This window comes from Ursus maritimus, unplaced genomic scaffold (genome assembly GCF_017311325.1).
Source record: "Ursus maritimus isolate PB19 unplaced genomic scaffold, ASM1731132v1 scaffold_25, whole genome shotgun sequence".
In the NCBI taxonomy this organism is placed as follows: domain Eukaryota; kingdom Metazoa; phylum Chordata; class Mammalia; order Carnivora; family Ursidae; genus Ursus; species Ursus maritimus.
In genome coordinates this window covers 22072091-22087593 of record NW_024425008.1, presented here as the reverse complement: position 1 = coordinate 22087593, position 15503 = coordinate 22072091, and the positions used below count along the sequence as shown (strand labels likewise).

General features: G+C 41.6%; 1 protein-coding gene across 5 annotated transcripts in view; it reads left to right on the top strand.

Moving 5' to 3' along the window:
• The window catches only part of NRXN3 (neurexin 3), a 1447337-nt gene that overhangs the window by 636496 nt on the left and 795338 nt on the right, over positions 1 to 15503 (top strand). For all 5 annotated transcript variants that reach the window (XM_040641595.1, XM_040641594.1, XM_040641597.1 and 2 more), the window contains one exon: positions 11437 to 11556. In XM_040641595.1, the coding sequence (XP_040497529.1) occupies positions 11437 to 11556 (120 nt within the window). The remainder of the gene's footprint in view (positions 1 to 11436; positions 11557 to 15503) is intronic.

Below are 15503 nucleotides of genomic sequence, written 5' to 3'. Positions count from 1 at the left end.
TTCTGCTCACGTTAAGGTTCGTCATGGTTCCTCTGCAGCTCTGCTTCATGTTCTCTTCTTTTCTGGACCCTGGCTGAAGAAACAGCCCTCATCTGTCACCTCTTGGATTTTGTAGCAAAGGGAAGAGAGAGGTATGGCTTTGAAACTTCCCAAGTGGCCCAGGCCACTTCTGCTCATATCTTTGGCAATGAAGCAAGTCACACAAAGAGCCTGACCTAATGGGACAGGAAATATAATTCTCCAGGAAGGATGGACCTATTAGGAAAAGGCTGATAGAAAGGGACAGCATATTTTGTCAACATATACTGTAATCATGACAACATTATGGGATTGGTGTGAGTATTAAACTAATTAATATAGGTGAAGCACTCAAAATGGTGTCCAGTGGCTGCTGTCTGGTAAGTCAAATATGCATATTTGCTGTTATTAGCCAAGTCTAATGCAAGTATGAAAAGAATAAGAAACATAGTCATTTACTCTTCAACTTTGAGAATTCACTTTGCATACCGAGGACAGTGGTATTTGGAGTTGTGAAGGGCACAGAAATGAAGGTGTTGGTCCCTGGCTTATAGGATCTATGTAGTCCTGCATGAAAATAGGAAGCAAGAGAATAATTAATAACTCAGACTTCCAGGTAGACTAGGTATACCACAAGCAGGGTGTCCATTGCACACTTCTGTACCCCTTTCTCCCACCCAATTAGTTTTTATTTGTGCGCCACTTTTAGCAGACTGTGAGCTCCTTGTGTCTTTTTCATCTTTGCACCCTCAGAAATGTCCACAATGCCTTTATAGTAGGTCTTGGACTTTTCAGTTAAACTCCTCTTCCTTTATATAGCTTGGAAGAGGGGTGGTGATTTCACCCTGTATATTAGGAACAGTTTCCTTCTGCTTGATGCCCCCAACTTTATCAGGAATTCAGGGTGCATGGATAAAGCAGTCAGCAGTATGAAATTCACTTCCCTGCTATATCCAAACCATTGCACAAAGTTGTAAAGACAGCACATGGAAATTAGTCATATTTGCCAAGGTAGCCGCTCACGCCTGCCTTGCCCAAGGCCACACTTGGTAAGGAACCAGTTGCCTTCAAGTCTTAGTTCAAGGGAGACAAATACATTTGAATTAAAATATCCTGGATCTATTTTTATTAATGCTCTGGTTTTAATTTTTTCCTCTATGTGCTTGTCTTGCAAGTTTTATTTTAGTGGGTACCATAAAGAGTTGATATTTCTAGTGCGATGGAGAGCTATAATTTCTCATATTTTCGAACCTACATACATATTATTTTAAAAGGGAGAGGATCATCATCTTAGTGAACTCGGGCCAGCCTAGAGTGATTGTCCTGCTAATCTAGCCTCCTGGATCCCACCGGTGCACAAAGCAGATGTTAAGAGGATAAAAGGGTACACCCAGGTGATAAGAGTGTCCTGTGTGGTAGCTGCCTCTGTTCACAGCGGGTGATCAGCTAATGCCATCAATCTCGTAAGCCCATAGACCTTGTAATTATCATCTCAAGGAGATGGGCTAGAAATATCACTCCTTTTCCATTCTTGCCTCAGATTTAGTACTTTCTGTTGTGGAAAGGAGGTGCTGCACATGTGGGGGTTTAATGCAGAAAAGCCATTTCACAGAGCTCTTTGTCTCGGGATACCTTTAAAACTTAGTGACTGTATCTTTCTATCTAAAATAAAGTTCCCCGTCTGAGATAGGGGGGGAATTTAGCAACATAGAGCCTGAAGGGACTCTGGGTATGGAGACCTTATCTCTTACTTTCTGTCTTGAAGAAACCTAAGCTAATTAAGAGCGATGGTGATCTCACCTTCTCAGAAACCCTCCATGGTCCTTATGGGTCCTACGGATCCTCATGGCGGAGGGCCTGGTGAATTCCCTCAGAGACCTATGTACTTCCTCAAAACCTCAAGAGTTTGGTCGTTATTTGGTAATTTTCAACCATAGCCCCCACGTCTACCACTAATGGTGATAGCAGACCACTGTCTTCTGTTCCTTTTGGACTTCATAGACTTTAGGCAGCTAGAGGTTCGTGGGGAGAGCTCTGTCTGTTGGAGTTCCATCTGCAAAGCCTGGATTCCTGATTCAGTTTTATGATTTAATAGCCTGTGACCTTGGGAAAGTCACTAACCTTTCTGGATTTTATCATAAGCATTGGTATTCCCTACTTCACAGGGTGGTCGTAATGTTTGAGTTACTAAGGAGGAAATGATCAGGTGCTGTGTGTCATCTTAGTCTGAGTTCCCTTGAAAGTAGAGCCTGAGACAAGGACTCGGGTCAGGTGGTTTATTTGGGAGGGATCCCCAAAAGTGGGAGTGAAGGAGCAGAGAGGGTGAGCCGTGAAGGAAGAAACACCAATGGGAGTATCCATTGTAAAGTTTTCTGCTGTGGGTCAAGCGGATGTGGGGGAGATGGAGGGTGTGGTAATGCATGCCTCCAAGAATGGTCCAGTCCGATGACAGATTTCAGGGAATTAATCTGTTAGCTTTGTTCCTCCCATTGTTTGACAGCCCCATCACTTTCCTTCCACTGCTTGGTTGCTCTTGCATGCAGGCAGTGAAGACACCCCTGACTTGAGAGAAGGCCGAAAGAGTTGGCCCCGCTTGAGATGGGGACTGTCGGGCTGTGTGTGAGCCAACAACGGCCCACTGCTGCAGGGAACATGACGCAGGGCCCAGAGTGTCTGCTGGAGGGGCACACAGACATGATCTATTTACCCTCCACTTTCATCTCTAGTAGAAACTTTTACCTTCTTTTGGCTTTATTGGTAGGTTGGGGCTTGACCCTTGTCTTACAGATAAATTAAAAAAAAAAAAAGTGAAATCAGGTCCTACTTTTCATTGATCCCCCAAATTAGATTTTCTGTTTATTATTTCATTGCACTCTCCTACTTCTCCCACGTTCTTACGTGCCCGCCCCTTGTTCCTCCTCCCATCTCTAGGCTCGGTCAGCCCGGGGGTATAACCGTGTTGAAGCCGTGAGAGCAAAGCGAAGCAGGGAGATTTCGCACAGACTGGGGGCTGTGTTCCGTAGCTGCGTGACCTTGGCACGTTGTGGCACTTGGTGCTGCCTCTTTCTTGGCAAAGCTGAGGGAAACCATATCAGCTTCATATCGGGAAACCAAAGATCATGTGTGCAGAGTAACTGGTATCTTTTTATCAATGTTGCTTTCACCCTCGTAGCAGTTTCTCAGAAAACTGTATTTCTTTCTTTCTTTTTTTTTTTTTTTTCTGGCTGGAAAAAAAAAATATATTTGAAATGAAAAGTAGTGTCTCTATTTATATCTGCTGCCTGGTGTCTTTTAGCTCCAAGATGAATTAGGAATTAGCACCTAATTCACTCAGCTACCAAAACGCAACATGCAAACCTCTTCTACTCCCTCTTCTTTTTCTTCCTCCACCCTCAATAAATTTACTCTGTCATTTATTTTTTCATCCAATTTTATTAATTTGGTTATATGTATTTATTACTGTACTATCTTCCCAAATTGGTCCAGTTTATTCTATTGCTGAATACAGTCTGCAGCTCTCTCCTGCTCCCCCTGCATTTCTTCTCCCTCCCTCCGCCTGCTTACTAATTTGATATGCAACCTATTTAATTCTATTTATTCTTCTACTAGTTTTTTTCCCCCCCAGTATGTTGAGCATCTCCTTGTGTAAGGTACTCTGCTGAGTGGCTGGGGATTATAAAGGTAGCATGTTTTCCCTCAAAGGGCGCAGACGTGGAGGCAGTGGATATAAGCATGTGTATATGTCTATCTGTAACAGCAGGGACAGAGCGATGATTTACAGAGGACAAACACAGCTGAGTTACTGGACAGGCGCACGCTCCCAGCTGGGAGGGTTGGGGGCTGGGAAGGGGTAGGTGGAGGTAGAAAAGTTGGGGAAGTCTATGGAAGAGGCATAATGGAAGATGTGTTATGCCTTCCTTAATTCCTGTTTACAGGAAAATATTAATTATTAGGATTAATTAACTATATCTTTCAACTCATAATTGGGCATTTTTTTATTGTGCTTTTTATTACCAAAGAGTCAATTCACAAGGAAACAGGCTTAAATAGGCATTGATTACGGGGATGTTAGGGGAGCGGCTTCTAGTGCATATCTTGGTTCAGATCGCTTTAGCTAGTTGCCAAAATCTTCCAATCTGTGTCTTTGGTGCTAAACAATAAAGTCACATAGTCAGAAAGACCCTAAGGCACCATAATGTTTTAAATCATCAAAGGAAGCCTGATTTGTATTAATTATATCATTGATAACAGTAGGGAAAGTATCAGTACAGTTTAGAAAGTTTTGTTTTTTTAAAACAAGAGTGGAATCAATATCTACAAAAACATTTTTCTGCCTATCCCTGAGCAAATTGCCCTCATCTCTTGAAAAGTGGCTTCATGGAGAGAGATTATCACAAGAAATCTTGAGACTGTCCTCAGCTCACCACTCCTAAGCAATGCTGTGAATTTATGACTTAAGGTAGAGATTTGGCAGTAAATTGGGGGCAGGATTCTTTCTCATCTTTTGTGGAGTCATTTGTTCCTTTGGAGAGATATCTGCCCTGGATTCATTCCATTTCAAAATTGAGATGCTATTCCCCTAGCCGAGATGAGAGGGTTCATTTTATACTGTGATCACAATTTAGAGATCCAACTGAATGGGCTGCTGGGGTTTGCTTTGTAATGTTAGGCACACATCTTGTTCCAATCCCAAGCAGGGGCCAGAGCACATAACTGAAAGCATGCAAGAATAAAGAGAGAAAGGGAGCGAGGAAGGGATAGAGGGTGGGAAAGAAGAAAGGAAGGAAGGAAAGAGAGGAAGGAAAGAAGGGAGGAAGGAAAGAAGGGAGGGAGGAAGGAAGGAAGAAAGGAAGGGGAGGGGAGGAAGGGAGGGAGGGGAGGGCAAGAAGGACAGCAGGAACCTAGTAACCCTGTGTCCTCAGTAGGCAGTAGTGGCCCAAGGTGAAGATTAACACCATGCTGAGAAAATCATGCAATCAGTGAACTTTGAGCCACGCTCTGAGCAGTAGGAAGCTGCCAGGAGTTGGTGCTAAGTGTGGTTGAGCCTGGGTAGGAAGGGTGCAGGGAACAGAAGCAAGCTCCCCTGGCTGGTAGGATCAGGCATGTCTTACATTTTCTGGAACCTCTGCCTTCTCAGTCAAGAGTGCTTCTACCACCTGCATTCTCAGACTGAATCTAACTGTCACCACGGATTCCTCTCCTGCTCCTAGGCCACCTTCCAAACCGATCTCAAATCTTGTTGACCTCACCTCTAACACGCATCCCAAGTCTCATCACCTCCATTTCTCCTGCTACCTCCCTAGACCAAGTCACCGACATTTCCTGCCTTTAGCAGCTTCCCCGAGATCTCCTTGTTTCCATTATTGGCCTTTTTGGGACCATGGCACCCATAGTAACCAGAATGATTTTTAAAACTTAAGTTAAAACATAGGATCTTCACCTGACCCCTCCCAATGGCTCCCAGTTGCATTTAGAAGAGCCCTTTTGGTCCTCTTGTGATCTGGTCTCTGCTTTTACTCCTCCACCTTCTCTCCTACCACCTTCTCTCCTACCACATTTGTGGCACCAGCTCTAGCCACAGCATGGTTTTTTGTTGTCATTGGTCCTCTAACATGCCGCGTGTATTCTGGGCTTCTGCTCTTGCTCTTCCCAGCACTGCAGATATCTGCATGTTTGGCTCTCTCTCAGTGCACCTCTGCAGAAAAGCCTGCTCTGACCACCTCACTTAGGAGCTCTCCATCCAGCCAGGTACCCAGGGCAAGAGTGGAGAAGTCTCCTTAGAGAGGCCTTGCTGAGACTCTCTATAAAGTAGCCCACCCTCCATTCCCACTCTCCGCCCACATTACTTTACGTCATATCACTGTTTCATTTTCTTCGTAGAACCCAACCCCATGATCTCATGGTCTTTCGTTTGGGTATTGTCCTTCCTCTTTCCCCTCTCCCAACCAGGCGGTAAGCTTTGTAAGGGCAGGGGGACCTTGTCTGTCTTATATGCTCTCCATCTTCTACCCTGGCGTGGTGCCTGATCCCTTGTTGGTGCTCAGTTAATGTCTGTTCAGTGTAGGACTCGATAGTCTCTGTGATACGCTGCCAGAGGTTAGCAACAGTGCTCTGTTAGCAGAGTGGAGGATGAGCCCAAGGAAAAGGGATGGCAGCCCAGAGTGGATATGTTGCATGTAGCAGGCTCGATAGGCCATTTACTCACTCAAGCCCAATAATTACTGATGGTGTTTTTGGTGGGTTTTAACGAGAAGCAGGGTTTCCAGGAGGATACATGTACTCAGCTTGAATAACTGGGTCACTTGTCTTTCTCACACACCTCACTGGGAGACTTCTTAACAGAAGACTTCCAGAAAACTTCCTACGTTCATGTCTGTTGTTGGAAGTGACAGCCCTTTCTGAGACTTGAGGACTCCAGTGAGAGTGGAAGGACCTCTGTGAGGTGTTTCACCAAAGTGCCTCTATAAGTAAACGATTTAATTTTTTTTCGAAGGAGATGAATGCTTTTGAGAAAAAAAAATGAGTTTATAAAAACAAAACACTTCTTATTCTCTGTTGGGTTGTCAACCTGAAGAAAACAACCAGAACCTGAAATTGCTTTAGACAGAAAATGAGATGCTTCTTTCCTATTTCTCTGTCACCCTCCTTAGTCTATACTCCCACTCCCCTACTCACCCCTGCTTTTATTTGCCTAATCGACTCTCTCGGGGGAGGAAGACTGATAAAATACACGGTGCCCTAAGCTTAGTAAAATGTTTGTCTAGCTCAGCCGGCCTAACCTGGGGTGCTGGTGGAAATGAAGGTAAGTTTTCTCTTTTTAAATATTTTTGGTGTTCTTTCAACCTAACGCAGTCATTTCCAGTATTTATTTATCATGCCATTTAGACGTCTAATCACATGCCTTTTGCTCTACCTTCCTGCGGGAATGGATTTCATATTTTTTTATGCATTGTAGAAATTTTGATTCATGTGAAACATTGTTCGGAGGGAAATCAAGGTATGGTTTCTTTCTCTCTCCTGCACAAATAGAAAGGTGTTCAGGTAAAGCAAAGTGATTATGGTATAGATAGTGTGTCCTTAATCCCTGCCCCTCTGCCCCCAAGCAAAGTAAGTTTCCAGTCTTACCCTCCCACTTCTGGAGATAATACTTTGTGGCAGATGGAAGGACTTTCTACTCCCTGTGTATGAGCAAAACCGTCTGGTTTAGTTGGTTTGGGCAGGTTTTTGGAAATTTATTGACAAACTAATGCATAACGGGGCGTCTTAGAGTTGTGCTGGTTATGTTGCTCCTGGAGGGGATAACAAATTCATGTACTGTGAAGAGTGTACCAAAAAGCAACAACAAAAAATAAAAAGGAATCAACTAAATAGGCTCAAAATCATCAAGATCCAAAGTCTACCTCGTGAAGGTGTGTGCCTTTAGTGATACCCAAATACGGATTTTTTCCCCACGCACTCCTATTACCTGTACCCCAGAGGGAACAGTCTCCTAATGTCTGAGTGTCATCTTCCTCCAAGCAGTCAGCAATGATTTCTCTCTCAATGCTTTCCCCCTAACTTTTCACTTTGATTTTACTCTTAGTTCTGGCTTCTTAAAGAAATAGGCCTTCCACAGGGTTATCGTAGGATAGGTCAAGAAGATAATCTTGTATTTTTCATCCGTGATGCCTCATTCTTTTTCCACGTTCGTTAGAGAATTAGATCATCTTTGGTGAGACAAGTCTTAACTAAGAGATGATATACTAAGTGAGTTTGCAGTGAGACTAGGTCAAGAGGGGGAATTTCGGTGGTATCGCCCAAAGGATTCATTAAAGGCTCTTTTTCCTATGATAGTAAACAATTGAGCATTCACTTCTACAGACCTCTGCGTCCCGGAAATCTTCAACTGTGATTTTGCTTCTTTACTCGGGTCATGGAGGTCGTTACTTGGGAAACTCAACTATGGGGTGTCAGATAAGTTATTAGTTTCCTGTATTTAGATCAAACAGTGATGATCTAAGCAGCCTAAAAGGAATCAAATGTTGATTTCTTTTTGTGTGTGTGATCAATATTTACTACTTAAACTGTAAAAGGAAGCATGCCTCTAATACGTACATCCAATATGTACCTAATCACAGAACACATTTCTCCCAGCTACAAAAAAGAAAAAGGACAATGGAGGAAAATTAATGGCTTTGAGGGTATTAAAAAAATTTTTTTTAAATTAAATTCCCATCAGTTCCATTTTAAATTCCAACTTAAAAAAAAAAAAAAGTTTCTCCTCCTTGTCTAATCCTTACCGTCACATTCATTGTTTTACTGATGTTGCTTCACTGGCTTTGTGCTTGAATCAGCCAGGGAAGTCTTCCCTAGACGAAATCTCCCTTCTTTGAAAATGTAACGGTTTGTATGTTTTAACTTTCGCCTCGTATCTACATCTTGTATTACTTATCGACCCTGTTTTAGGCTTAGGCTACAAATTAGATTTGTTCTTGCCCTCTGTTTGCCTACATTTCCAGCTGAGTTTAAACATCACTTTCTCTCTGGTAGGGATGCATTGACCTTTTGGCTTGATTAAAGATAAATGCCATTGACTCTCCACTTCTGGAAGCTGAGACTTTTTTGGAAGCTCACTGGGATTTCTGTATTTATTGTTTGAAAATGAATATGAATAATATTCATTTCCCTACCATTTTAATGAGATGGGTATGGATTTTTTTTCCCCCTCTCCTGGCAGAGTCATGAGAATTATTGGGGCTGGAGGCAGCAACTGTAGCCAAGCGGTAGGGCACGAGGGATTTCGGGTCTTTTTCCACACATTTGGTCGTAGACCATCACATCCTAAAGTTTTAGAGTCAAAAGGACAGTTATATATTTTTGTTTGATTTTGACACAAGAAAATTCCAAGTACCTGCAAAATGTCCGCTTATTTAAAACACACTGGGTTGAGTGCAAAGCTCGTTTTTACACCAATGACCGGTATGACACTATGGTGGCCATATCGCTAACTGTGACCGTGTTGGTGTTAGTATTTCTCCCTCTCATTTTGTCCCCAATCGTTAAAATTAAGTGATGCATAAACATTGCCTAAAGAGCAGATGCCGCCTATCAGTGTGTAACTAGCCTGTCTTTGTCACAGTGCTGCCTCCATAGCCAGTGTTTTCTACGTCTTTCTCTACTTTCCTCTCTCTTATTGAAGCATTTGCATGTAGAATAAAGAGGATAAGAACACACACACACAAAAACAAAGGCAGATTTGTTTCTTCTGAGAACATCTGTTCTTGCTCCGAAGCACCCGCGTCATGTGGCCCATTTTCTCTCCATGCCTGCGCGGTTTGCTGTTGTAAAGGCGACCGTTACATCCATCTTAGACCTGAATTTAATGAGATAATGAACAATGCTATCTACTGAGGGGAGATGTAGGAAAGATTCTATCATAATGTATATGCTTTAGATAATATTAAGACAGGCATACTCACACAGAACAGCTAAAATTGAATATAAAATGGTTTATCATCAATTTTTTTTTTTTTTTTTGCTCCTAAGGGTCATTGATCTCATGACGTCATACCCAATTTTGGGTCCATTTGGGCCACTTTAAGTTTCTTTATTGATTTCTCAGGATTCTTGTGAATTTGCTGCACTTGAGATCTAGGTACATTCTGAAAAAAAAATAAATACAAATGACCCGTTGGATACATTGTATTTAAAAGAGACCTTTTTACTTTGAAAATCTTTATGTTTCAAGAAGAAAATTTTCCCAAATGTGAACTGCTATCATTATCCTTTTTAAAAAAGATGTATTTATGTATTTTAGAGAGAGAGAGTGAGTCAGGGCAGACGCAGAGGGAGAGAGAAAATCCTGAAACTTTGCTGAGTGACCTGAGCCAAAATCAAGAGTTGGCTGCTAAGCTGACTGAGCCACCCAGGCACCCCATCATTACTCTTATAACGAGCATTCAGTAGCAACACTAATAACTCAGAATTAAAGGGTACAGTTTAAAATTACCTAGTTTAAAAAAATATTTACCCAAGTGATGCTGTTTTTTAAATTTTCTTCCCTTAATGTATTCAATACTGTTTTGGAATCTTGGAGGGGAGGAGGTGGAGTGGCCAGTGAAAACTATATAATAGAGCTTTCAAAATTAGTTAGATAAAAATGTATTGACCTTAGTTGATGGTTTCCAAAGAAATAAATACCTACGTAGACATCAGTTGTTCGGTGAGGGCTCATTAAAGCACCTACTGTGTTCCTATATGTTGGATCCAAGTGTATTCTTAAGTATTTCAGATGCATAATATCATAGGGATATATTGGCCAGTTACATATTTCATCTTTTTTTTCCCCACGTTATTTCGAGAGATAGGCTTTCTACATAGTGACTAATTAATCCAGGAAGACTCACGTGGGATCTTTCTGCATGGGCTCAGCTATCCACGCAGCGAACTTGGTCTAAGTTCTCTGCTTCTATGCAATCTTCTGTGTCTTTTAAATTTACATTTCAGTTCAACGGTGAGCAAAACATGACATTTTTCCCCCATTACTAACCAAATTCTTTTAATGCCTCAGTGTTTATCTTGCCAGCTTCTGCCCCTAAATACAGTAATTCCTCATTGACCCTGATTTTCTTAGGGTACATCTGAACAGCCTCTTGAGCACGGTGATCATGGATCTTTTGAGACAACTTGGTTTACTCCTTCATCTGGTAGCACTTTTTACTGAACATTCTTTTGACCTAAAAGGGCTCAATTTTGGCATTTTACATTTTTTCATTTTTTAGATCTTTAGAGCTTTTTGGAGGATGATGAACAATGAGATAAGTCTGGGGCCCCTCACATTCCCTTCAGGAGCATTACTTATGGGGTTTAGACCTCAACATTATTATTGTGGTGATTACTGTTGTGATTTCTATGGGTGCTGAAGTCTGGTAGGACCATGGGTTTATGGCAATATCAAGTTAAAAGTATATATTACAGAAACTCTTTTCTCATCCAATTGATGGATGCTCTCCAAAAGCCAGACTGGTGTATTATGCCTACGTGACCAAATGATTCTAAAAATGAATGATGAATTTCCTATATCTTCAAGAAATTCATCTGAAATCTAAGATTTTGAGAAACAAAATGACGGCTGACTGCTGTTGCTTATAAATGTTCATTTACTGCCCTTGGCATTTTAGAACTTTCTGTAGACAAGGAGGGCACTTATTTCTTTCACTGCTTTGCCAATGTCCATATGAGTTGAGACTTTTGCATTTGGGGACAATCGTGGAACACTTGTTGGGGCAGTGAAACTGGGATGGGCTTTGGTGGTGGGGCACACATATGATTCCTCGAATGCTACTGGGTCCTGTGCACCAGTGTGGCTTTGACATTTCTGATATCATGATCACTGCTTTCAGAATTGATTCTAACTTCGGCACTTATCATCGTCCTTAGGCAAAGGACCTGAGACCCTGTACGCGGGGCAGAAGCTCAATGACAATGAATGGCACACCGTCCGGGTGGTGCGGAGAGGAAAAAGCCTTAAGTTAACCGTGGATGATGATGTGGCTGAGGGTGAGTACAGCTCTACGTAGGGAAATTTGTCTCTCTCTGCTCTCATCGTCTTCTTCGTCATTCAGCGAGCAAAGGGTTTTTTGAAACAAGTTTTATTTTGCTTAACAGAAGTCATGTGACATGTTCTCGTTGACAAGCTCAGGTAAGGCTAAGAAGGTCTTCCTCTGTATTTTCATAATCCCTTTTCATTGATCTGTATTATAGAACTTACCCATTACTGTCATCGTATGTTGATGGGCCTCTCTCCTTAGGCATAGAATATGTGTCTGGAGAATAGATGTAGAGTTCGGTAGCTCCTTTATTATTCATTTATTCAAAAATCACTTATCAATCATTTTCCCAATGGCCAGTTTCTTCTCTCAATCAATGACTCACTCTCTAGGGGAGGAAGATGGGTAAACCAGAAATTCAGAGCATTACAGGTAAAAGTAAGTACTAAGATCACTACAGGCCACTTAGAAGGGGCTGAATAATTATTCATTTATGTAGTCATTTATTTAATTGTTATTAATTGAGTACCTACCCTATACTGAGCACTGCTTTAGAAGGCACTGAGCATAGGGAGGTGAACAAATAAGCAAGTCCTTGGCTTGGTAGAATTCACATTCTAGGAGGACAGTGGATAAATGAACGAATCCATCCATATGGAAAGGAACATTCAAAGCTTCACATAAGCCGTAGGTAGTTCTTGAGAGCGTCTTACGTATCAGCCCTGTGCTAAGGATGTAGAAGATACGAAGGAAGCAGGAGAGATTATCTGTTTCCTCAAAGAATGAGCCAGTCTAGTCGATTAGATAGGACCCAGGCATTTGAAAATAAGATGAAAATGGATGTAATGAGATTCTAGCATGGGTGGATAAGATTGTCATTGTCAGTCAGAAGAGAAAATTTTCATTTTGGGTTGGAGAAACCAGGAGTGGCTTATGAAGGTAGCTTTTTGGCCAAAATTTGATGGGTAATTGATGAGGTGTAAAGTAGAAGAGAGAGGGCACCTTCCATGTCATCTCCAAATAAGTCTGTACTCTCTAACATTCCAGAGCAGTGCATTTCTGTTATGCAGAACTCTTGTCCCTATGGGAGAAGAAAATTTGAGGGGCAATACCGACTATTCTGTAGAGCGCTGTTGATGTCAGGAGATCTGGGCCCTGACGTGAATTCTCTGCCGGATGTTGGAAAAGTCACTTACCATGTCTGGTCCTTGTCAGTTGACGTCAGTGGCGTAAACTCTCTCTAGATTCTTCTGTGAACAGGACAGTCAAATTAGAGTCAGGATCCCTGGGATTTAATACAGTCATTGTAACTAAAATACTTTTTGCCATTGGGACAGATATGATAAACCTTTTTCCTCATTTCCTCATGTTTAAACCTGAAATTCTATACTGCTAAGGCTCTCTCCAAGCTTTAAGGTTCTGCAATTTGGGGTCCTATAATTTAATTTTATATTCATGAGCCTGAACTTCTATCCTTTTGGAGTCTGGAATTATAGTGTTCATGCGTACAGGTAGGAGTGTGTGTGTGTGTGTGTGTGTGTGTGTAGAGGAGTCTCTGGATAGAGGAAGAACAGGAGGCATACATGCAGTGCCCAGTAGGCCCTAGATACTGGGATAGCCATCTTACATGTATCAGCTTCTTAAATCTGTAATTCCCATTGCCTTGCAGGATAAGTGTTCTTATTGTCATTTACTTAGAGGACATGGCACTTAGAAGGAGCTGTGTAATCACGCTCCAAACCCATGTCTGTGTGATGTCACCAAATCAGGCTACTTGCTGGATTTCACAATCCGTCATAAGAAAATGATTTCTATTACCATCTGGGAAAAATACAATGGGATGCATTAGGGTGATGTGAGGAGTACGTTTTAGTGTAGACGACAACACTCACCCCGCTCCCCTCAAAAATGAAGTCAAACAGAACCATAATAAGTATCCCAAACCCTCCCGTTGTATGTACATAAACACCTTCGTAGTGGGAGGTAAGGTTACTGTTCTGCATGTCTGAAAGGGTAACAGCTTTATGTAACGAACATAAGCAAAGAGCTGTAAAAATGGTTATATGGTTTAGAACCAACAGCCATCCTGAATTAATTATTCAAGAAATTCCCGTGGGCTGTTAATGCAGACAGGAGCCTGCACACATCCCTTACTAGCTCCTCGGGGCTGAGCCCCGCAGCCCAGGGATGCTATTCCTGTGAAGAGCATGAAATGAATGGCAGCCACTAGATGGCGACCTCACCCCGATCTCTCTGCACAGCGGATTGCTTTTATTTTCCCAGGAAATTGCATGCCCTCAAAGCTGTAGCCATAAAGAACTGCAGAACTGAGGGTACAGTAATGTGTATTGCTTCCCTTGGTCATTATTCTTTTGTAGAAACTTTAGAATAAAGGTAATTATAAAGTGTGCTTTCTCTTACCGCTAATAATCAAAAAGCAGGACTACACCATGGAAGGCCCCAGTCATTCAGTAATTTGATATTTGAAATTAATGAAGCTCTTTCATTTTGAACCCTTATCCCCTACTTTACTGCTGATGGAAAAGAGCAGCCATAAGGATAAAGAAATCTAGAAGAAAAGAGCTATTTTGCTTATGAGCTACAACCTTGGATTGCTTCTTACAGTGATAATGGGTTTGGGAATTTTAATTTTAGCTCACAGAAGTCATAAAATCAGGCAATGAAACTAAAATACCACACAGTCCTCAGGTTATTAAGTAGTGTCTTATTGGCTTATTTAGTAATCCCTTTCATGCTGTTTAAGGTCCCCTAGGGTGTCAAATTTTCAGCTGGCTTGTAGAAATGATGCAAAGAATAGGTCACACTCATAAGAAATCAAAAGCAAGGAAAGAAATATTCCTTAGCCTGGTGGTTTTCATTTACTGTAATACAATGTATTCCTGGAAAGGTATTAAGTTCAGTTGACAGTTAATAAAGATTGATGGCCTGATTGATTGAGCTGGATTTCTATTATCAAGAATAAATTAAAAGCGTACTCCACTTGGGTTATGCCCCTCAGCACTGGGATCTAAAGCTGCATGAACCACCCCGTCCACCCAGAGCTTCTTCCTAGTACAGAGATTCAACCCTCTTCTGGCTCTTGTTGACTTCCTTTTCTGTCCCTTACCCTACACAGCACGTACAGGCTGTAAAAAGTCCTTTTCCCAGGAAAATTTGTTCCTCTCGTTAATAAAAAAAACATGATGAGATGGAATTTGGAAATGTTAGGTTAAACAGAATGAAGTGGATTTCTTTGTTGCAAGACTTACTGGGAGCCTTTACTCTGCTAATACACATTGCTAATCACCGATAATTACATGGGAAGTGTTTACCAAGTTTATTTGGCTCCAGAACTTTTATTATTATTATTATTATTATTATTATTATTATTATTACAACATTTTACAGCATATACTTTTGAAAAATTTTGGTATTGTGGAGAAAAGGGTCTGGGAGTGGTGGAGCTGGAAGATTGTGGGCAAACTATGTGTCCTTTATAAGACTTTATAAGCCTGCATTTTCTTAACTTCCCTCCCCACGTCTGGGAGCCAAGGGAGGTCAAGTTGCCTTCTCTAAGTCTTTCCCGTTATTTCCTTGCTGAGCTTTTAGTGTTAGTCTAGGAACCTCTTATGTAGAAATGGCGATGATCCAAACTCTGACTCCAAAGCAAATGTCCAAATACAACCTCCTTCCTCAGATGTGAGGGTGCTTGCTGTGCTCAGTGCCCTCTGCTAAACGCTACGGGACACTCAGAAGAGGTGAGAAGTAGTTTCCACTTAAAAAGAGATTTGTTCTAGTAAAACAGTGACAAATAATCGAAATGCCGGAAAATTATTAACACATTTCAGAGAAAGGGAAAAAAAAGCAGAATAATGCATTATTCATAGCTAACAATTTAAGCACCGGGCGCCGTTCTAAGGAGTTTTTATGCATTGGTACAGCTGATCCTGAAGACTT